The sequence below is a fragment of the Talpa occidentalis genome, unplaced genomic scaffold, assembly GCF_014898055.3.
Source record: "Talpa occidentalis isolate TD23 unplaced genomic scaffold, MPIMG_talOcc4v2.1, whole genome shotgun sequence".
Taxonomy (NCBI): domain Eukaryota; kingdom Metazoa; phylum Chordata; class Mammalia; order Eulipotyphla; family Talpidae; genus Talpa; species Talpa occidentalis.
Genome location: NW_026555331.1, coordinates 127460177 through 127483491, shown reverse-complemented (window position 1 = coordinate 127483491; position 23315 = coordinate 127460177). Strand labels below are relative to the sequence as shown.

At 33.9% G+C, this 23315-nt stretch overlaps 2 protein-coding genes across 2 annotated transcripts in view; one reads left to right on the top strand and one right to left on the bottom strand.

Moving 5' to 3' along the window:
- Window positions 1-23315, bottom strand: part of FOXP2 (forkhead box P2) — a 1127785-nt gene that overhangs the window by 544455 nt on the left and 560015 nt on the right. The gene's annotated exons all lie outside the window — the stretch shown is intronic.
- PPP1R3A (protein phosphatase 1 regulatory subunit 3A) overlaps window positions 17616-23315 on the top strand; it is a 34897-nt gene continuing 29197 nt past the window's right edge. The window contains exon 1 of the mRNA XM_037518889.1: window positions 17616-18428. Coding sequence (XP_037374786.1) covers window positions 17641-18428 — 788 coding nt within the window. The 5' untranslated portion in view covers window positions 17616-17640. The remainder of the gene's footprint in view (window positions 18429-23315) is intronic.

The window sequence follows — 23315 nt, the reverse complement described above, 5'->3', positions numbered from 1 at the left end:
AGGTTGTGACTATGTGTGCATGGCAAGGAGAATTCTGAACACTTGGATACACTCATGGGTATACTGGGGAAGAATCTTTCTTGAAGAAGACACTGTGTTCTTATTTGACCAGAGTTAAGATTTACACAAACACTTAATTCATATACTAGGATTTACTTAGTGGTAAATGGTTTCTTCCTGTCAAAATTCTATTAGGATCTGATTTTATAAGCCTATTACAAATAATAGGCAAATCAATAATAATTTAGTGAACAACTTTCAACTTCTACTTCCTTCACATAAAACATGGGAGAACATTCCACTTGACCACTTATTGAAAGAAATACTGTAAAGTCATAATCTATTGACAAAGAATAGCTCCTGTTTTGTCTTTGCTGTCTTATTTTATCTAAATCAAGAAGATAATTGTGTATAGATTTTGGTTTAAGTATATGCAATTTGAAATTAATTGGTAAGACTTTCTATTCAACTAAACTATTTGCAAATAGTAAATACTGTGGTAAAAATACTTAACTCACAAACATTCCTCAGTGTTTCTCAATAGTATTAAATTAATACTTGATTTTGGAAAATAGTTCAATAGTGCCATTAGTAACAATTCTAGGTAGTTCTTCTAATACAGAGAAAGAAAAATTGCCTCGAGGATAAGTTCGTATTATTAGAATATATTGACTATAGATACAGTATATGGGAAACATTTTGAAAATACTTATCAGGATAGCCTGAAATTTTTAATCACTAAGGATTGATGGAGGAATTGCAAAAAAGTACTTTTCAATGACAAACATCCTATAATTAAGAGAACTATTCAAAATTAAAATTACTGAAAAATTAAACAAAACCTCTGCAAGTAAAGATACTTTAATTCTTAACTGAGAAATGAGGAAGTAATAATTCACTTCTTCATTAAAATATGAATATCCAATAGCTCAGCCCCTTAGAAAAATAACTCTGTACACTAAAAATCAGTTTCCATACTGTCAAATACCTTGTAAATCTGATAAAGCATTTTAAGAATTTTATTTTATGCTCTTTGTAGAGTTCCATTTACTTATTGTATATAATGTCTTCACATACATTTTAAGTAGATGTGTAGAAGGCAAAAGAACACCAAAGAATGCTAGATATCAACTCACTAATATCAACTCACTGCTGCCTCCAGTCCTGCCCTGCCTTTTGATAGTTCCTATTCTATTTTTAGTTCTGTCTTTGTTCTTAAGATATATTTCGAACTCTACATGAAGACCTTACAGAAAGACCATGCATGGAGCATGCCTGCCACATGCTGGGCAAATAGAACCCACTGTAATTATCTCTATTTTATAACAAATGAAACTGAGAAGCAGAAAGGTTAAGCCATTTGTGAGAAACCACGTATAAGTAAGCATTCTTTGAGATGGAGATAGAAACCTTTAATCAAAAAGAGGTTAAAATGTCATGATTCCAAATCTGAAATAGATGGTCTGAAATGGCAGACTCTTAAGAGAGAATAATTAAAGGAGTTGATGCCTCATTGTCTTTAACGATATTCCTTGCTGTTCCATCAAACCATTGAATAGATAAGAGGTGAGCAATAAGTCTCTAGCTGATCTTTTGTATAACTAGATAATTTAGGCAAAAGCTCATAGGGATGGATGTGGGAAGTATATTCATCCACCTTGCCTCCAAACTATTCAAGTTTCAGTGGAAGGTAAATGAATATCACCTGGACATGTGTATGAAGCAGAATAAAATGATTTTGTATGTTCTGGTTTCCTTTAGGGAATATGTAGGTTTGCTGTAGTAACTGCAATAATCTGAACCTTAGAAACAGATCACTATGCCACTTCTGAATTTTAGTCTGGGCAAATAAACTTTATTTTTACTCTATTGTCATTTCACCTGTGCTCAGAAGACTTATCCTATAAAATGGTTAATCCTTATTCTTTAATGCAGTGATTATAATTTCCAGTGTTTAAAGGGTGAAAGAAAATATCATCTCCCAAGTAGGCTAGGGCATACTTTTTTTTTTTTGCTCCTTCCCTCCACATCTTGGATAGTTCTGGATCAGAAACCTTATGAGATAACTCTCTCCCTGTGATTTAAATTCTGATTGGTCTCCTGAGGACAGGAAATAGGTCATTCCTAAATTTAAAATCCTTATAATCAGATGGAAGCAGTGACTGTATGTATTTATCACCTCTCCTCTAATGATTCAAACTCCCTGATTTCATGTCTTAATGGATCATTTCCCTCATATCTTCATATTTTATATGAAACTAAACTTGAAAATGATCTATTTGTTATCCTACTTGTTCATGGATTCATAGCTCTATGAATTCTACTTGTTATTCTACTTCTCATAAATTTCATAGCTCTGTTTTCTTTTGTACTCTATTGTGTTTTTGTTTTAAGAAGTCTATATAAAACAATGCAAATTTATACCATGGGGCTTCTTATATATATAAATGAATATGGGAAATGTTTCATATATATGAGGGCTTCTAAGATGGCTGCTTAAAACATTAAAACCTGTTTAGATTTTTTTTTAAACAGGCTCTTCAGAAAGATAAAGAGCACTCTCTTTTACACTCCAGAGTAGGCAGTGAAGAAATCACTGTCAAGTGGGAATAAGAAGAATCCTTTCTCAATTGAGGAATCATCCTTGGACTTCCTCATTGCCATTGAGTGTGATAGTAATCCCTGTGTGATTTGCTGAATTAAGAGGATAAATACTACCTTTCTCCAGGGAACTTGATTGACATTCAGAGTTAGATTTATGGACCATCCCAATCTTCAGTATATATATAATAACAATATCTAAAGAAGGGTTCATCTACTTATGCTCTGCAGGACACTTTCAGGAGAGGCACAGGGGCACATTTTAAGCAATTCTCTTAATTATTCAACCAGATCTACTTAATGAATTTGAGGGGAAAGACCGTAGACTTATGAGCCAGCTGACTAAGTACTGGCAATGTATATGCTGGCTAGTGTACTAATAAGAGGAAGGGAAACAATTCATTTTTCCTATAGACTTCACTGTTTTTAAACTAAAATGCAGCAGACATTAAATATATTCTAATACACAAACATCTTGTGCTAAGACTATATACTTAGAGTTGTGGGAGATCTGAATCACAGTAATGCTTTCCCAGTCACCAAGATCTAGCTTACCTACTTCATATGTGAAAAGAGTGGAGAAAACAAAACCAGTCCTGCACTATTATGCAAGTAATGAAAGGATTCCCTATGGCTGTCTGATCTGAACATGATTATAACTATGATACTATCTTCATGGTCTGTTTCTTGGGCATGCAGATTGCATGATAAAAGAGAAAATCTATTCATCACAGCAACCCAGTGTGGTTCAACCTGATAAATATTTGATGTAGCTAAATTACTTAAATAGCATGTGGGAAACTATGGACTAAAATTGAAAAAAAAAATAAAAATCACAGAATGATAGACTTTTAAGGAATTAAAACATAAATCTAATCCTAGTATCTAAAAGATATTAGTCAAATCACAATGAAGAAGTTATTTAAGTTACAATTTCTATGATATATTATGGTCTACTGGAAGGCAAGCAATCTTTCCTACTCACCCTGGCATAAGGCAACAAACCTTTCTTATAAAATTGAAGTTTTGGGGGTCAACTCATAGTGTTCCCCCAACATGTACACATGCATTGAACAAATAGACACAATTCAATTTACAAATTTAAGCACATTGCAATAAATTTCATGGGAGCATATATTCAAAATTATCAAATTTAGGGCCTCCCCGGTGGCGCAGCGGTTGGGCGCTGGGTTGCGAAGCTGCCCGCGGCCTCTGAAGCACCGGTTCGATCCCCGGCTGCTCCCCGGCCACCGGAGGAGGGTCCCACATGGCGCGCAGACCTCTCCTGCCGCCCGCTGCTCCCCTCAGCAGTGTCCTTCGGTCCTTCTGCCTGCTCTGCTCCCCGCTCTGGCTCTGGTGACTTCTCCCACCCTCCCGTGCTTCTGACTGTACCCAGTGCATGTATAAACAAAACAAACAAATAAATAAATAAAAAAGCATGCCTCTATAAAAAAAAAAAAAAAATAAAAAAAAAAATTATCAAATTTAAAAGGACCCTGGAGATCATCTCATTGTTTTATGATAGTGAAATTTTGTTTTAATGGAAGAACATAACTAGAAATCACATTTTCATTCTCATTCTGTGGGAGTTGGGAAGGAGAAACAATTTACAATTATTACATAAATCAAAATATGTTTAATTTCCAGAAGGGTAGAAAGAATAGTATCAGATCTTTCCTACTGTCACCTCTCTATCCCTTATGCTTCTAGGAACCTGTGATTTTTTTGAGTTATTTGGATGTGGTTTGGGAGGACAGGTGAAAGTTTTTCAGATGGGTTGATGGGATTAGGGGTAGGAGATAGGAAGATTGGGAGTTGATATCTTCAATGGAGTAAGACAAAATACCTACAAATCTTTTTCTTTGGTTGTTTAAGTACAAATTGAACACTGTACATTAATGTCTTTAAAAGAACATTACACAAAACAGACACAAGAAAATATGTGTTATAAAAGAATATCTAAGGGGCCTCCCTGGTGGCGCAGAGGTTGAGCACTGGGTTGCGAAGCTGCCCACAGCCTCTGCAGCGCCGGTTTGATCCCCGGCCACTGGGCGAGGGTCCCACATGGCGTGCATACGTCCTCTAGAAAAATGTTCTACTTTAATTTTTCCAAAGATTTTCTTACATGAGACCATCTAACAGATAGGAAAATAGTGCTTTTTTTCTTCTTTTTATCAGGACAATGTCAAAGGTTATTAGATGTTTGTAAATGCAAGGATCAAGAATTTTGTTTAAAAAAAATTACATCCTACCTTGAGACACTCACTATAACAAAGCTAAGTTCTGCAACTAAGATGAAAGCTAGATGCTATAGCAGATGAAAGAAACTGATAAGAATATTATTACTTTACATTTAGGTTCATAAAATTAATTCTGCAACCATAAATTGAAAGAGGACTGGCACAATTAAAATGTAGAGAAATTGACTTCCCTTTTTGCCATTATGCCATAGCTTGTGGCAAAGTAATGATCCTACTAAGAATGAGCAATGCAGAAAAAATGGTTATCAGACATGATGATAAAATCACTATGATCAGTAAGTTCAATAAAACAGTGCAAGATGGAGATTTTTAAAAAAAATGGATACATAATTCACAAAGCTTAAAATTCACCCTTTAAAAGTATGTGATTCAGTTTTCTCTTTAGTATATCCACACACCTGTACAATGCTACCAATATCTAATTCCTAAACATTTTATCATCCCCAAAATAAACCCAGTGCCCATAAGCAGTGACTTCCCATTTCCTTTCTCTTTCAACCTCTGGCAACCACTAATCTATTTTCTGTCTCAGTAAATATGCATATACCTGACAGAAATATATGTATCTTGGTACCAAATGATACATAAAAGACAAATCTTGACATAAGAACTGTTTTCCGTTGTCCAAATCTAGAAATAATTCAAATGCCTTTCAACAATGGAATGAGTAAGTTTTGATCTATTCACAAAATAGAATATTATAGAGAAAAAAGAAAGGCTAAATCTCAGAAATATTAAACAAAAAGAGCTAGACACCAACAAGTATTACTGTACAATAATTGAAATTAACTATTCAAACAAGCAAAACTAATCAGTGGTGTGTTAGAAGTCAAGATAACAGTTACCTTTGAGAGGTAGCCATTGGGAATGGATATGAGACAAATTTCCAGACACTGCTACTAATCTTCCATTTTTCAGACTAGTTGGTTTGAAATGGATAAGTTCACAATGATCTATATATTTAGGATTTGTGAAGTATTCTTATGAAACAAAAATAAAAATAAAACAAAAATAAAAACAAACTGCAATAGCTAATGTAAATTGGGTTATGACACAAGTATTTCCACAAGTGAAATGTGCTCCTTTGTGAAGCAATAAGTTTGCTATTACTTGATGCATCCAAGGTTAAGATAAAAGCATAATGGTCTGTGGTGGTGGAGTATGGTGAGTTGGTGGTGGATAGACTATGATGGTAATACCTGATAGAGATACCCCAATGTTACTTTAGATAAAAATAAATAAATAATAAATTTTAAAAAGAGATATAATCCTCCCCATTAATAAGCCTTCAAAGAGAGTCTTTAAAGAGTGGAGGCTTGATAAAATGACTTTCAAGAGGCTTTCCAACTCTAGGTCAATTTACTTTTAACCTTACAATGAATAAACACAAATTCCTAAATGGGTTATGCCAAATAATTTACCAGTGTTCCGCAGTGAACAAATCATTTAAACTTTAAAACTGATTAAATATAAAAGATCATTTCTCATTTGGCAATGTTTTGTTATGTGATTCAAAAATATACATTGCTAAGCTACTGGGTTAAACAAGATATTATGCCTACAATTTTTCTTTGCTATTCTTAAGAATAATTTAAAATAATCCAAAGAGAGTTGGCGACTTAACTGGTAAAATATGATTTGCCACAGGAAAATTTAGAATGATGCTAAATATATCTATTCACTGTACCAGAAAGTGCCTTATAAAATATTAAGCAAGTTCTATTTATTTCTCACCTAAATAGTCAGATTAGATATGCACAATGTGTGTGTGTGTTCATATAAACAGCATCATGTATTTTTCATATTACATAGAAAAGAAGTTTTTATTGTGGATACTGATTCAATTCAGGCTGAACTTCCACTGCATGAAATGGATAGACTGGTATGTATACTCCTTTTAATTCATAGGATCAACTACTCCTGACTTCAAATAATCATTTGCTGATATCAATAATTCTCACATTTTTAATTCCAGATCCAGGATAAAAATTGTATGCTCAACATAGTAAAATGTAGACATGAGCAAATTTAAAATGCACTCCCAGAGAATTTTCATGCCCTTTGTGTTCATGTGTAAACTCCATAGGGTTTACATATCGCAAGTTACAAGCTGTTGGTCTGGCAAACTAGTAGAATGTGCAGTTGAGACAACTAAATAATACTCACAATGTTGCTGTCTTTGTCATAATATTAAACACTAGTAGCTGTCCTATCCAGCATGGAAAACACAGTTTAAGATTCCTTAAATTGTCAGAGAGGCATTAAGTATTTGTCATCACTACAAACTGCGAATTGTTACATAAAGTATATACATATCTACGAAACTTTCAGAAAGTTCCATAGTTAACGCTGAATTTCTGCCCATAGTAAGTAATCCAAATAACAAAAGACCCATAAATAGCAAGTTATATTTATTATAGTACTACTCTATAAATAGATCTTAAAAATAGCTTTCTGCATGCTTATTTATGTAGATCCTATTAAAAAAATCCCAGAATCCTAATTTTCCAAAATTGAGTTTATTTCCTTTCATATCCTATGTTGTTACATCCACTTGAAACCATTTATTGAATTCAGTGACAAGGAAGGACTAGTATAGAATGTAGAAGAATGCAAAAGTCTTCTAGTTATCTGAATTTATGCTAATTCAATGTAAAGAAAATATATGTTTCGATAATAGTGTAGCACAAAATAAATCTGAAACAACTAGTATAATTCTTTCTTCTGCTCTTATCGAGATGTACACATAGTAAAAGGTCACTGGCGTCATTCATTGCTATTTATGCCCTGTTTACTATGGAAAAGATCTAGCCCAAGCAAACAATACAGTGTTCTGTTTAAGAAGACATTCTGGCAGGTGGTAAACTGCCACTTACATAACATATGAATAATCCGCTTATAATAATTTATTGAGCTATAACTGATATATAAGATCATAACACTGTGTATGTTTAACCTGGATAAATGTCTATTTAATACATTTATATATTGCAAAGTGACTACAACTGTAGGGTTAGTCAACATATCACATAATTGAGTTGATGGGCCTTTAAGAGATCTTTTTCCTTATAAATTTTTGACCATTATAATTACAAGTGATATTTGTGGGACTTTTTTGTTATTATTGACAAGTTTATACATAACTCCTAAGAAAACCAGTAAGCATTTGAACCAGATATGTTTGACTTAAAAACTCATTCTTGATCACTTCATGAAACTTTCTCCAGTTAAGTTCATTTAAATTAATGTGCCCCTTCCAAATAGGAAAAGAAGAAGTCAAACTATCACTATTTGCAGATGATATGATAATATACATAGAGAACCCCAAAATCTCCACAGAAAAACTAATTCAACTCATCAATCAATTCAGTAAAGTGGCAGGATACAAAATCAACACGCAAAAGTCAGTGGCCTTCCTATACACAAACAATAAATCTGAAGAAGAAGAAATCAAAAAAACCACCCCTTTTATTATCGAAACAAAAAAAATCAAATATTTGGGAATAAATCTAACAAAAGAGGTAAAGGACCTATACAAAGAAAACTATAAAACACTGTTAAAAGAAATAGAAGAAGACACAAAGAAATGGAAAGACATCCCCTGCTCATGGATTGGAAGAATAAACATTATTAAAATGGCCATCCTACCAAAAGCAATATACAGATTCAATGCTATTCCAATCAAAATCTCAATGGCATTCTTCAAAGAAATAGAACAATTATTGATGAAATTCATATGGAATCACCAAAAACCCCGAATAGCCAAAGCTCTACTGAAAAAAAAAGAAGGAAATGGAGGCATCACACTCCCAGACTTCAAACTCTACTACAAAGCCATAATCATCAAAACTGCATGGTATTGGAACAAGAACAGACATACAGACCAATGGAATCGAATAGAAAATCCAGAAATAAACCCACAGATTTATGGTCAACTAATCTTTGACAAAGGAGCAAAGACTATGCATTGGAGCAAAGAAAGTTTGTTCAATAAATGGTGCTGGGAAAACTGGATCGCTACATGCAAAAGAATGAAGCTTGACCACTACCTCACACCATACACAAAAATCAACTCAAAATGGATTAAAGAACTAGACATAAGACCTGAAACCATAAAATACATAGAAGGAAATATAGGCGAAACACTACGGGATTTGCACATCAAAGACATCTTTACAGACACATCACCCAAAGCAGTGATAGTGAAGAGAAAGATAAACAGCTGGGACTACATCAAATTAAAGAGCTTCTGCACAGCAAAAGAGACAATAACAAAAACAAAGAGAAACCCCACCAACTGGGAGAACATTTTTGCACCCAACACTAATGATAAAGGACTGATCACAAAAATCTGCAAAGAGCTGATGAGACTCAGCAACAACAAAGAAAATAATCCAGTCAAAAAATGGGCAGAAGAGCTAAAAAGAAACTTCTCTGAAGAGGAAATGCAAATGGCCAACAGACATATGAAAAAATGTTCAACATCACTTGTAATCAGGGAAATGCAAATCAAAACTACCATGAGATACCATCTCACACCAGTGAGAATGGCACATATTAAAAAAACTAGCAACAACAAATGTTGGCGAGGATGTGGAGAAAAAGGAACTCTTGTGCACTGTTGGTGGGAGTGCAAACTGGTCCAACCACTATGGAGAGCTGTGTGGAGATTTCTGGACCTACTAAACATAGAGCTTCCATATGATCCAGCAATTCCACTCCTAGGTATTTACCCAAAGGACACAGAAACATCAATTCCAAAGAGCACCTGCACTCCTATGTTTATAGCAGCACTGTTTACAATAGCTAAGCTTTGGAAACAACCCAAATGCGCAAAAATAGATGACTGGATCAAGAAGATGTGGTACATATATACCATGGAATATTACTCAGCATTCAAAAAAGATAAACACATGCAATTTGCAGCAACATGGATGGCACTGGAAGGGATCATGCTCAGCGAAATAAGCCAAAAAGAAAAAGAAAAATACCGGATGGTCTCACTCATAGCAGGAATCTAGAAAACTTAAATAAGGGACCAGGAAAATGAATATAAGAAAGTGAAAATCAAAATCAACAAAAAAACTATGAACCAGAGACACTTTTTGGGGGGTGGGGGGGCGGGAGGGGAAGGATTGGGGTCAGAATGGGGCGTTTGCAATTGTATGGGGGAATATAAAAATAAAATTTAATATTTAAAAAAAAAATAAATTATAAATGTGCCCCAAAATTAAGACAACTGTGCTCAAAAGTGAACCCAAATAGATATGACCTAGAACTTAAGCTTGTAAAGTATAATTTCAAATATTAGGCTAATTTTTAAAATGATCTTTTGGTAATTTGCATTAGTATAATCAGAAAAACCTTGACTTTTGCCTTCTTCTCAATTGTGTAAAGTAGTTATTTTAGGCTAGGGTCATCTGTATAATACTAGGGTATATTCCACTCTGATGTGGACTTCTAAGATTTCCCTAGCTGATGCTTTCACCTACAGTGAAAGTACGAAAAATGAGCAGAGTATTTTTGGTTAGCACTCTAACATACTAGTCTATGCAGCTGAACAGCCAATAAAATTAACAAAATAAACATGCTATAATAACTGGTATTTTGTAGGATTTAGAGATTAGCATTTTGTGAACAAGGGATGGAAGCGGCGAGCTGCAGACAAAAGAACTAAAAAGTCTGTCTATAAAATAAGAGTCCCATTTTGATAAAACAAAGAGGAGAAGAGGGACAGAATTCCTGAAATTAAGTTTACAAGTATTAGTCCCAAGATTTCCCAATTAATGCCATTAGGCCAACAAGGTAAGCTGTATCATGACGGAGAAACTCTATTCTCTATCTCAATGCAAGGTTATTGAGAGCAGATCCTGTATTTTATATTTAACTATGCAACCTTAGAATCTATCACAGTGTCTAAAATAGGGTAGGAAGTCAATATATTTTTGCTTCACAAATTGATGAAAATATTCATGATAAAAGGCTCAAGTGTTTACAGATTCTCCAGTTTTGAAGAGATTTTAAATAATAAATATCAAACATTTACATAAAGCAAGTAAGTGATTTCTAATGTCATGTAGTTTCCTAATGAAACAACATGAACACAGAATTTAGGCCTAGTGACTCTAATGCAGTGTGCTTAATGATGCTTTTTTAAATATCAAAATGCACATAAGATATATATCTTATAGGTAAATTAATAATTTAAGATTATTATCCAGTGATATACATTTGTCATACATTTTCCTATTAGGGCTAGTGTTGGCATGTCCCATAACACAAGCTAAGAATCCAGCTGACCACTTAGATCTTTATTTTCTTTTATATGAAAAAAGGGTTAGCCCCAAAGCTTGCTTGCTAAATGCCCTTAGAGCTCTACTGTCTGTAACTCTATATTGATATGCCTTTATTTTGGTCAGAGGAGTTTAATATTATGCAATTTAAAAAAAAATAAATACTTGGTACTCAATTTTTGTATTACTTTTTTTTTTTTTCTTTTGCAGATTAAGTTAAAGAATCTGGATGCTGCCTTTGGTAACAAATCTTTTCTGCTATACTCTGATCAAAATTACCTACACTGAATCATTCATTTCTCCATGTAATAAATGACACATGCCTTTAAAAATCAGTCTTCATTTGGTAAAGTTTTCATTCTCCAATTACTTATCCATGCATACTCTTCTGGCTGTGAACATTTTCAGATTTTTTCCCACAATGATTGGCGTCTGATGATCACATGTTATCTCAAACTAGTACCATAGTAAAAATCACCTTTTAAAATACTAAGTGTCAATATTAGTGCTGAAGTGATCATGTAATTCACTTGTTTAACTTATAGCAATAATTCCCAAATTACAGTTTAACAGTCTCTGAAAGAAAAGATAGTATATTTACCACAGCAGGCATAAGTTAAGGAAGATGGAGAGATTGTCACAAAGAAAAATTACCTGTACACCTATTTCCTCAAATAGAAAAGAAAGTTCACATAAGTTAATTGACTGAAAACATAAACTAAATCTAAACAAATTATTTTTTTTGTATATTATGATAATGAATCTGGATGCTACCTTGGTGACAAAAGTGCTTTACTATTGTATGATCGAGATGACTACCTCTAAGAATGATTAATTGTTAAATTTTTAATTCTAAAAGTTGTTATATGTATGTATAATATGAAGAAGCAAAAAGAGCTGGGTTCAAGTCCTAGCTCTGTTACTAAATGACGGGGCACTTCACTGTTCACGATTAGTTTTCTTTTAAATTAATATAAATGTTTATTATTATTTTTATTTTTATTGACCTTGTTAGTGTTTTGACTGTATAGGATTACCCCACCCCCTCTCAGGTGTAGTTACCATAGCACTCTGACCTCCAGGGCACCCACAGTCTTCCAGGATCTTCAACTGTGCTCTCTCCACCCCTCTAACACTTGCCCCTCAAATCCTCCTCTTTGATGCTTCAGATATAATATATGACCAGCTTTCAAGAGTTGGTTTTAATGCTTGTCTTTATCTGACCCTTTGTTTGATTTCTCTATATTCCACATATAAGTGGCACCATCTGGTATTTGTCTTTCTCCTCCTGTCTTATTTCACTTAGCATAATCCCTTCTAGTTCCATCTATGTTGCTGCAAATGGCATTAGTTTGTTTTGATTGCTGAGTATCTGAGTTTCAGTTTTCTTAGTTGTAGATGAAGGGACTGGCTTAGATGATTGTGATCTGAAATTGCTGCTAATCAGTAACTCTAATAAATTGTATGTCATTTTTTTGTAATAGTATTTCATAGCCTCCATACTAATAATAGAAAAAGCACATGACACTTGAGAGATGATAGCTAGAATTCACAGAAAGTCAGTCCTGAGTCTATGGCCAACAGTCTAATGGATCATGAATCCTAACCAGTCTACATACCAGAGTGACAAGTGAAACATTATCAATTTGGAAATTTTTGTTCAGTAGATCTGATAGTACAGCTGAGTTTGATCATTTCTCTTGGTGATTTTGACATGTACCTGTAGTTAAGGACTACTATTTCAGTTTTTCTTTTGATGAAAAGTTTGCTGAGTTTAGGTTGTTGACAAAGACTTATGCTAAGAAAGGGGACAAATACAAAACTAAAATTAATCTAAAAAAAGTCTTTTCTCAGTAATCTGTGGCTAAACTGTCTATTTCTTATTTGTGACTTCCACTAGATCAGAGCTTAAATTTGTAAGCTTTTTAACTTTGCTTGACCCTGTGACAGTAAAAAAATTAGGAAATAGAAACTTAGTTGGCACTGAGATGAAATATGAATAAAGAAAAGGAACACACATATTTATTTTAAGTTAAATATGTTTATGGTACATAAACACATAGGGATAAGTAAATACTAAACATTTAATCTCTGATATCTTTTGTTGACTTCTCCAAATCTCTCACTAGTCATTTCACCCTTCTGTACCCTGCTCTCTGGTCAAGGAGGCCCACCTGAAAGGACTATGATAGTCCCCATAGTCTCTAATCAACGGATGGCCCTGGTAGAACACATAAGAAAGGCGAATGAATTTGGTGTGTTTGCTACTGGATCATTCCTGGCAAAGTTATCTTCAGCCGACTGTGCCCTTTGATCAAACATCACTGATTCTCTCTGAACTGCAAACACTTTATAGCATTCTTTGCTTTCAGGTTCGATGCTTACTACCTTCCTTCCTCCCTTGAGGAATAACAACTCTGCAGCAAATAGCCTTCAGTTTACTGAACAAGACGTTGTGACTTTGTCTTACAGCTGTGTACACTATATGTACTTTGTATATCGATCCTAGTAAATAAGCCCTCCTGAAATTTTCTTATTTTGAGCATGCTATCTGTTTTACTGTCCACTAGGATCCTGAATGATACAGTCATTTATGTTTAAGATACCTTTGAAAATTTTGATTAATACAAAGCGAGTGCAATGTGTAGAAGCCTGAGTTGTATTCTGTAACAAAAGCTCCAATACTTTTTTTTTTTTTTTTTTTTTTTTGGTGTACCAAAGACAGTACAACTAAACAGCTGAGAAAGAGTTTGGTAAAACTGAAATAGTAGTGGATATGAGAAAATGGTCTGCAGTCTAATCTATGCTATAGAAAAGAAGCAAGACAATGTGAATTTTAACTGACTACAAGCACCAAGTCACAAGAATAGTAGCATTCAAATGCTCCAGAGACACTCAATCTGTTACACTGCATTCATCTGGGGGCAGCTCATTAACAGAATAATACAAGCAAGCTGGAAGGAGTTCATAGAGGAGTAACAAAATGATAAAACGAGGATTGACATGTGAGAAGAGATTAAAAAGATGAAATCACTCTGCTTTAGCTAAGTGGTGACTAAGGAGGAGCATGTCAACCATCTACAATTATGTGAAGGTTATAAACTCCAAAAGAAAGGCAGTGATTACTACAAATCAAGGGAGTAGTGCTCTGTGTAAAGAAACAAATTAAGAAGGGAAAATTTTAGCTCCAATAACAGGACCATTTTCTAATGTAGAGCTATTTTATGCTTATAAATCTGTGTTACATAACTAGCTTTTTTAAAAAGACAAAAATGAAGCATTGCATCTTAACTATATTGGTGGAGTATCTATAGTTCACCCATCTCTCTCATCTACTTATCTATTATATATCTATCTATGTATCGTATAGTCTTTCGAAAACTTATGTACAGGTAAAAATGACTGATTTTATTATTACAGGTTTTCTGCTTGAAATTTAGTGAACAACTTGTTTAATTGTTAACATTACATTTAAACAACTAAGAAAGTCTAGCATCAGAACAGTGTTCTGAAAGTCAACCAACAAGAAAGTACAGAGCTGGGGTGTAAACCCAGGTTCTTTATTCTCTATGTCTATGTTAGTAACCCTTGGTTAGTTAAATAATTTTAATATATTACTATACCTATACATTTTCTTTTTTCTTTATTAATTTAATGCTGGTTTACAACATTGTATATGACTTAGAGGTATAGATTCATACTTCTTCAGATGTATGTTTTCCCACCACACCTACCATCAAAGCACCCACAATCCTCCACCACAGTCCATTGGGTCTATCCCTCCAAGACTTTAGACCTCCATTCCCCCCCACCCCCGCCATTTTCCCCCTAGCCTCAATTATACAATGAGATTACTAGGGTTGATTTTAGTTTAGTTTTATCTGTTCCTTTGTTTTGTTGCTCCATTGTCCACAAATTAGTGAAATCATCTGTTATTTGTCCTTCTGACTTATTTTACTTAGCATAATCCCCTCCAGTTCCATCCATGGTGTCCCAAATGCAAGATTCCATTTTTTAAATAGTATTATAGTATTCCATTGTGCATACATGCCATATCATTTTTTCTATTATTTATTTGGACTGATGGATTATTTTAATAAGTTCATGACGTACTTTGCTATGAATTTTCTTGAATAATTTCAATTTCTTGAGCACCTAATAATACATTTTAGATATTACTTATTGCTCAATGTTACAAAGTTTGCTAGGGATAGTCATTTCCATAGTCATTTCCTCACCCTTGAACAATCTGTATGTTCACTCATTCTAGTTATATGGATGAGGCAAAGTCTAAAACATTTCCATGTGCTAAATACTACTCATTTCTCATTTTGAAAAATACGTAATTTCTCAATCCACTATTTTTTTAAGGATTTAAAAAAAAATTCCTTTATTTTTCCATAGAACTGGGTGTAGGCCGGAGGTGCAAGGGGTAAGAGGATTCACCACAGACAGAGTGAGGGGCAGAACAGGCACTGAGAAACAGTGCTAAGGGGAGCAGCATCAGGAGAGACAGGAGAGGTCTGCTGCACCATATGTGGGTTATCTCTCTGGCCAGGGATTGAAATCAGGCCAGAGTGGTGATAGTGCTGAGACTTATCCCCTAGACCACCAGGGAGGCCCACTATTTTATACAATTGAAATTATCCAATAATTTATAACATTTATGAAGGTGTCATTTTAAGGATATGCTATTAGGATCTCTTTTTTAAAAAATTAATGGGGCCTCCCTGGTGGCACAAGGGGTTAAGACGCAGCACTATGAAGCTATCTGCAGCCACTGCAGCACGAGTTCAATCCCTGGCCAGGGAGGTGACCCACATGGCACAGCAAACCTCTCCTGTATTGCCCACTGCTCCCCTCAGCAGTGTACTTCAGTAGCTCTGCCTGTTCTGCTCCCTACTCTGTCTGTAGTGAATCCTCTCATCCCTTGCATCTCTGGCCTGCACCCCAGCTCTTGAATGCATAAATAAATAAATCTTCAAAAAAATAATTAGCTACCTCTCACATTAAATTTGAGTTTAATATATTTTGAAGTTAATAAAAAAAAAAAACTACTCTAGCTCTTGGCCAACAGTTCAAACAATATGGGACACAATAAAGTGAAATGAATGAGTCCCTTTTCCTTTCAATCCTCAACTTTTGGGGTCAGAGATAACCACTCTAACAGCTTCTTTTTTCTTTCCAGGAATTTTCAATGCATATGTCTGTGCACACTTCCTTTTTTTTACTTATCCATTTGTTGTGGTTATCTTTCCATATCAATACCTGAATTTTTCTTTTTTAATGATTACAAAACTTTCTATTTTATGGGTATAACATTATCCAGAGAATGATGGGCATTTAGATAGTTCCTGGAGCTTTTAAAATAAGCAATTTTTCTATGCCCATATACCTAGATTTATCTTTTATAAATATTCCTATAGGGCAAATTTCTAACAGGATCATTTATGGGTCAAAGCTTATGTATAAAATTTTTATAGGTTTTTACCCAATTACTATACCCAAAATGGGTTTTACATTAACACAAAAAATATGAATCTAAACAGGGTGTGCATACTTTAATATTCCCATCAAACTCTAATATATCATGATATTACCTTCTGTTTTTTGGCATAAAATGGCAATTTTCCAAAAAATGAACATTTCATGTAAATCTTTTACTGCTGAACCAGGCTTACCTTTGCCAACTTAGATTTTGAAGTAAGTAACACATTTCTTGTATATATTTTACCAAGGCTTAATTAAAAGAAACTTGCTTAAATCTTAAAATAGCTGTTCTGACTAATTCTTCATTCTAATTCTTGGCTTAGACTAAGTGGTCCTCACTGCCACTTGCATGTGTGTATCCTACTTACTTTTCAGGGTTTATTTCAAAAGCCATTGCTTCCATCTAATTAATATTTTCTTCCTCAGAGCCCCCAGTGCAGATATTTAACCTTTTTATAATACACATTTTACAGTATAAGTAAGTAGCTATCATTGTTATGAGGCACTGAGTCTTTCAAGCTTTATAAATGTTTTTAATCCTCTCTTTCTGCTGTTACCTGGTCCAGTGGATTGATTAGCTCAACTACATACCTAGTATTGTGATTCCACTTTCATTTTCTTTTAAAATAAATATATCAGGTTTTTATTTTTAATATCACCTGGTAAAGCAATAATTTTATTCTAAAATTTCACATTTTCTGACACAGAAAAATGATGATTTTAAAACATTTCTTTGGAACTCAGCTCATAAACATATGCCACTTAAAAAACTCAGATTTAAATATGAAACATACTGGTGAGAGTGACATGAATACTATCATATTAAAGGCCTCTGGAGGCAAGCGAGCATAGTTTACACGCTATTGAAACTATTTATAGAGCTGACTCCTTTCACAATGTCAACGGTAACATTATACTTATTTTAAGCTTCAGCATCTCAAATATCAGTCTCTACTAGTTGTACAGTTCTCCCTTATTTGATATCAGAGAGCCCAATGGAGCCTTCTGAAGAACCTAGTCAGATCAGCAAAGATAAATTTTTAGAAGTTCCTAATTTATCTAATTCTCTTTCTGAAAATGAAGAAGTTAAAGCTACCTTCAAACCTGGTTTTTTCCCTCAGCCTAATAGAAGAGGTTCTGATACTTTCGAAGATATGTACCTGGATACTCCATCATCAGGTACAAGAAGAGTTTCTTTTGCTGACACCTTTGGATTCAATCTTGTGTCTGTCAAAGAATTTGATACCTGGGAATTACCAAGTGTTTCAACCAATTTTGACTTAAGGAAGGACATTTTCAACACAGAAGAATACGTTTTATCTCCACTCTTTGACTTGCCTTCTTCAAAAGAAGATCTTATGCAACAACTTCAAGTACAGAAAGCGATATTGGAGGCAACTGAATACTTTCCTGGGTCTACAAGTATGAAGGGCATTATTCGAGTTTTAAATATTTCTTTTGAGAAGTTAGTATATGTGAGAATGTCCTTAGATGACTGGCAGACACATTATGACATTTTAGCAGAATATGTTCCAAATTCATGTGATGGTGAAACTGACCAGTTCTCCTTTAATATTACATTAATTCCTCCTTATCAAAAAGATGGAAATAAAGTTGAATTTTGTATACGTTATGAAACTTCTGTTGGTACATTTTGGTCAAATAATAAAGGCACAAATTATGTATTGGTTTGTCAAAAGAAGGATCAAGAGCCGAAGCCTATAAAACCACTGGAAGGAGTTCCTAATAGACAAATAAAAGGCTGCTTAAAGGTAAAATCAAGGTGAGGACATATCTTATACTTTTCTTAATCTTCATAATCTTAAAGTTTTTTGAATGTCATGCTTTATTTCATATGTTGTAAGAAATAACCATTCTATTTAAAAATCTACTGCTTGTTATGCATAAAGTTATCGTGCTAGGTTTTAACAAGGTCAAATCTGTTCAAACAATAGCACTGCGTCATCTCTTCTCCAAATATGAGGAAAACTACTGGTATAATGTAATATTAATAAATGGAGGGAGGGAACACGATATGCATATTACTTGCCTAATGATTTATAAATTGTTTAAGAATCCAGATTCTTAACATATGACCAAATGTAACATGGAACACAAAGTAGTATAATTTAGTAAAAGTAAATGGAGCAGAATTTTAAAAATGACCCAAATAGAAATAAGAATATTAGCTTTATAGGTTAGAGATTTTGGATGTGAGTGCTCAGTAACCTTGCTTTCTTGTTAGAAAAGTGGGATTTAGCTCTCCATTTGTAGAGTTGGCTAATTTCTATGATACTATTTTAATAAAAAAAAAATCCAGGAGAAGACCCCTCCTGCTCCTCAGAGTGCCCTAATGGGAAAGCCCAGCATTGCTCTACAAGCCACAGACAAATGTTTGATTATTCAGAGTGAATTCTTCTTAACTACCAGTAAGTCCCAACATTCTGGAAATTGAACTAGAAATAATGTAATACAATGAAAAGGGATTCACCCACAGAATTAAAAAAAAAAAAAACAGATTCTAAGAAAAATTTAATAAAAATGTAAGGAATAACACTGGGAAATGTTAACCTCTTTATGCTTTAAGGCCTTGATCTCTTAAATGGCAACGCATATTAACTACTAAGTGTGCTGTTCTAATGTATTGATGAACTGGCATAGGTGGAAGCAATTTAATAATATACTTTTATTTTCATTATCCTTTAAAGTAATTTGAAAGACTTGCTAAGTCTGTGAATTATGTCAAATTTCTAACAAATCAAACTTTCTCAGATTTTACTGAGGCTATTAAAAGAATTAATATAACCATAAGTTGATATTTCTTAGAACAATAACTTTGACCTATATAAAATCACTCAGCAGCTTATTAGTTAAGAGACAAAATAAGTTCAACACTATTTGACAAACCAATTTACATATGCAATCATATTTATAATAAATACAAATAAGATCATCATATGCTGCAACTTGGTGTATATGTAAGAGAAAGCAAATTTACAAAAGATGTAATGTTATTGTAAATGAGCTAATAAAAATCTTTAAATCAGTTGTGTCTGTAAGTTAAGGCTGAAAGCTTTACTTATAAATCATTCATGCAAATTATGGTATAGATGAGGATTCTTTTGCAAAGATCCAACTTGACTTAATACCAAGATGAAAATAGACACCTGATAGGCTTAATCTTCTACACCAGTCATGCTATTATTGGAACTTCTAGTCTAAGATATGTGTAACTATATATATCTCCATATCTCCAGACATACATTTGTATTCAGAACAGTAATCATTGGATTCATAGCGGACACCATTCAAGTTTTAATATTGCTTTGGGGAAAAACCTGAGAAGAACTAAACCACAGAATGGTCTAAAGGCCTGTAAAGTTTCCTAATGAGTTATAAAAATGGAAAAAATCTCTCTCCTTCAAAACCACAAATACATTTTCTGCACTTCTATAACTTAAAAATGACCAACATAATTCAAACCACATTTTGAAAAAAAGTATTTGCCTCTGGAGGAGGCCTTTTGTGCTGAATTTCAGTCCAACATGAATTTTTACATCTGATTTATATACCACTCAAAATGGAGTGTATAAAGGAAATCCTGACAGATCCTTAGAACAGCATGTGCAATAACAGAATATTTATACAGCTTTTCCATGATATAATTTATATGCGATGGGGTTTCAAATATTTCTAAAACTCACAGAAGAGAGCATTATCAAATTTCTAAATGAATATTACAGTTGGATTTCATTGTGAAAAATTTGGTTTAAGAAAAATAGCACACTTATTAGCTTTATTTTATAAAATGTATACTTGGCTAAAATAAAAATGAGCTAATATTTATTTTATCAAAAAAAATTGCTTCTAAAATATCCTCCTCCCTCCAAAAAATTAATTACAGGATCCAAATGGATCTTTTTTGAGCACTTCCAAACATCCTATGCTGCAAGATTTGGAAGTAACCTCTTTCAGAAGATAATTACAGAATAGAGATATATATGAATTTTTGCTTGGTACACACGAGTAGACTAATATTAGTGTGGAATATGTCAGAGTTAAAATGAAAATAAGGTTGTCCTAATGTAAAGAGTATCCCCTTTTTGAATTCCTCTTAAAACCAAAGATAATTTCTTATCAGGTCCCAGAGACTATAGCTTCTGAAAGTGTCAATGATCCCTCTAACAACTATAGAATGAACTATTGGAACATATTTATTGAGGTAGTATTTCAGTCATGTCGATCATTCCAAATACTATGTTTTCTCTATGGATATGTTTTCAGATCAGTATTTGCAAATATGTGGTTGTCTATTTTCTTTTACTCTTGTTATTCTATCCATTTTGGACAGAAATATCTACTTATATAGGAAAACAGTTTGTAACTCATGACTAAGTGTGACTTAGAGTGACCCAAAGGTATTTTATTGCACTGACAGTCATGCTTCATGAGATAGTTAAGCATCACCATATGTATGGCACTTGGAAATATGATGAGAATCAAGCTGAGCAGATTTCTGTTCTACATACCAGGAACATTATTTCAAAATAAATGACCAAAAGATACAAACGGTATCAACATAAATTACATTAAATGTACACAGATAAAGAAGCTAAAATTGCATGCAGAATCAGTATAACCACAAAGTTAAAATTAAGGCTTTAGAGTTAAACTTTTCTGGTTTTGAGTCCAAGCTCTACCACTTACAACTATGTGACCTCAGACATTACATTTGTTTTCCTCATCTGTTACTTGGTAATAACAGTATTATCTCATAGGATTGCTTGAGATTTCCATGAGAAAATACACATGAACTTTTGGCACAATGTCTGCCATATTGAGTTTATCAGTAAATGTTAACTGCTATAAAAAGAAAAAGCTAACTTTACCTATAGCTCTGCCTGAAAAATCCTACAAAGGCTCAACCCACCAAAAAATCCCTCTCCTCTTTCCTGTCAAGATTCCCAAATACTCATTTTTGGAGAGCCACCTTTTTGTTGCAGGATTGTAATCAACAAACAAAACCAACTGAATTGTAAATTTTCTGGAGCTCATATATCTGAAACATTTAAAGCTGGAAGAGATCTTCGTGACTTAAAATTTCCATATATAATTGATGAAAAGTAGAAGACCAAATTGGAAAGGGTAAAAAAGCAGTAATTTTGGTGTTGAACAGAAATATTTATTGATGCCAATAAAATATATCTTTACTAGCTATGTGCCTATTGACACATTACTCAACTCTTAAAGGCATCTGTTTGCTGATCTGTAAAATAGGAGAAAATATGCCTAAAATGTGATGATTAAATTCAAGTTAAATGAGATGATAACTTTAAAATTTCTACTGGGTTGTTGCCCACATACAATGTAGTGCTCAAAAGTCAACTATTGTTGCCATCATTATTATCAAATATTCTTTAACTAATTTCCTGATCCTTGGACCTGCATTATTTCTCCAAACATAGGTTTGTTTGTTCACATTCCAAAACTCATTCAACAAGTGTTTAGAGAGGTCCTATGTGTCAGGTACTGTTCTGTTGGTAGGAATCAGTACCCAACTGAGAAATATGGCTGGGAATATGAACCTATGAAGACAAGGAGAGGTTCCAAAGATTTCCCAGGGGCTGAGAGCCAAAAAGGAGAGAGAGCATCAAGACCATGCTCAGGCTCTTTGGGAATGAATAAAATATAATGTAACAAAAATTTACATTATACTTAGGCTTTCTAGAATACGTGATCTACAAATGATCTGGTTAGGGGTGTGAACTTTTCAGCATCTTTATTTTTTCCTTACCAGCTGTTAAATGTATGTTCACAACTGTTGGATACACAGACAGACTTCATCTGGTTTTATATTTTATTAAGTGAAATCATTTTATTATTTTAAGTGAAGAAATGGCATAACATAGGTGTTGGATGGTATTTATAGCTTGGCCAGGTGAATGCAAATAAATTCCTGAAAGATTTTAACACCAAAGGAGGAAATTGATTGGTCTTCAATTTTGGTAACTGAAGAATAGAAACAGGCACATTCAAGAAAGAGAAATAGTTCCTAAAGCATGATTTTAAGAAAACAAGAATTTATCTTTCAGGGTGGTAAAATCATTAAAATGTGGCCAATAAAAACATTGGAAAATGGGGCATAAGATATGGTCATGTTGCATGTTCCCGTCAGAGCCATTGGGCTGTGAGACTTCCTTAATTTACACTCACAATATAATCTGGGATCCTGGAAATAATCCAAAGAGGTGAAAATAGTCCCGTGAGACCTTTAGGGCATAAAGTATTCCATAACTAACTTGTTTTGAGTCTACACTAATTGTGGGGGTCTGGTCTGTTTAAGGGAGGGACCTCTGGCAAGGCCATATGGAAACATAAAACACAGCTGCCCAGGAGCCATCAAGAGGACTGCTTGGAACTGCCAGTTGGTTGACTGCAAAGAGCCAACTAGTTTAGTTTCCTTGGAGATCTGGAAGGGCTTTGTGGCTTCCTGGTGTAGAAATCCATGCCTCCATAAGCCTAGACTTTCCCTAGAGTAGTTTTGAAAAATGTTCTCAGAAGTGGGAAAAAAAGAGTCTCATCATTCAGGGCCTCTTTCAAGCTTAGGCTGAAGAAATTCACTACGGATGCTATTCCTTGAATGGATCCTCTGGGATTTCTGTGAGCCCAG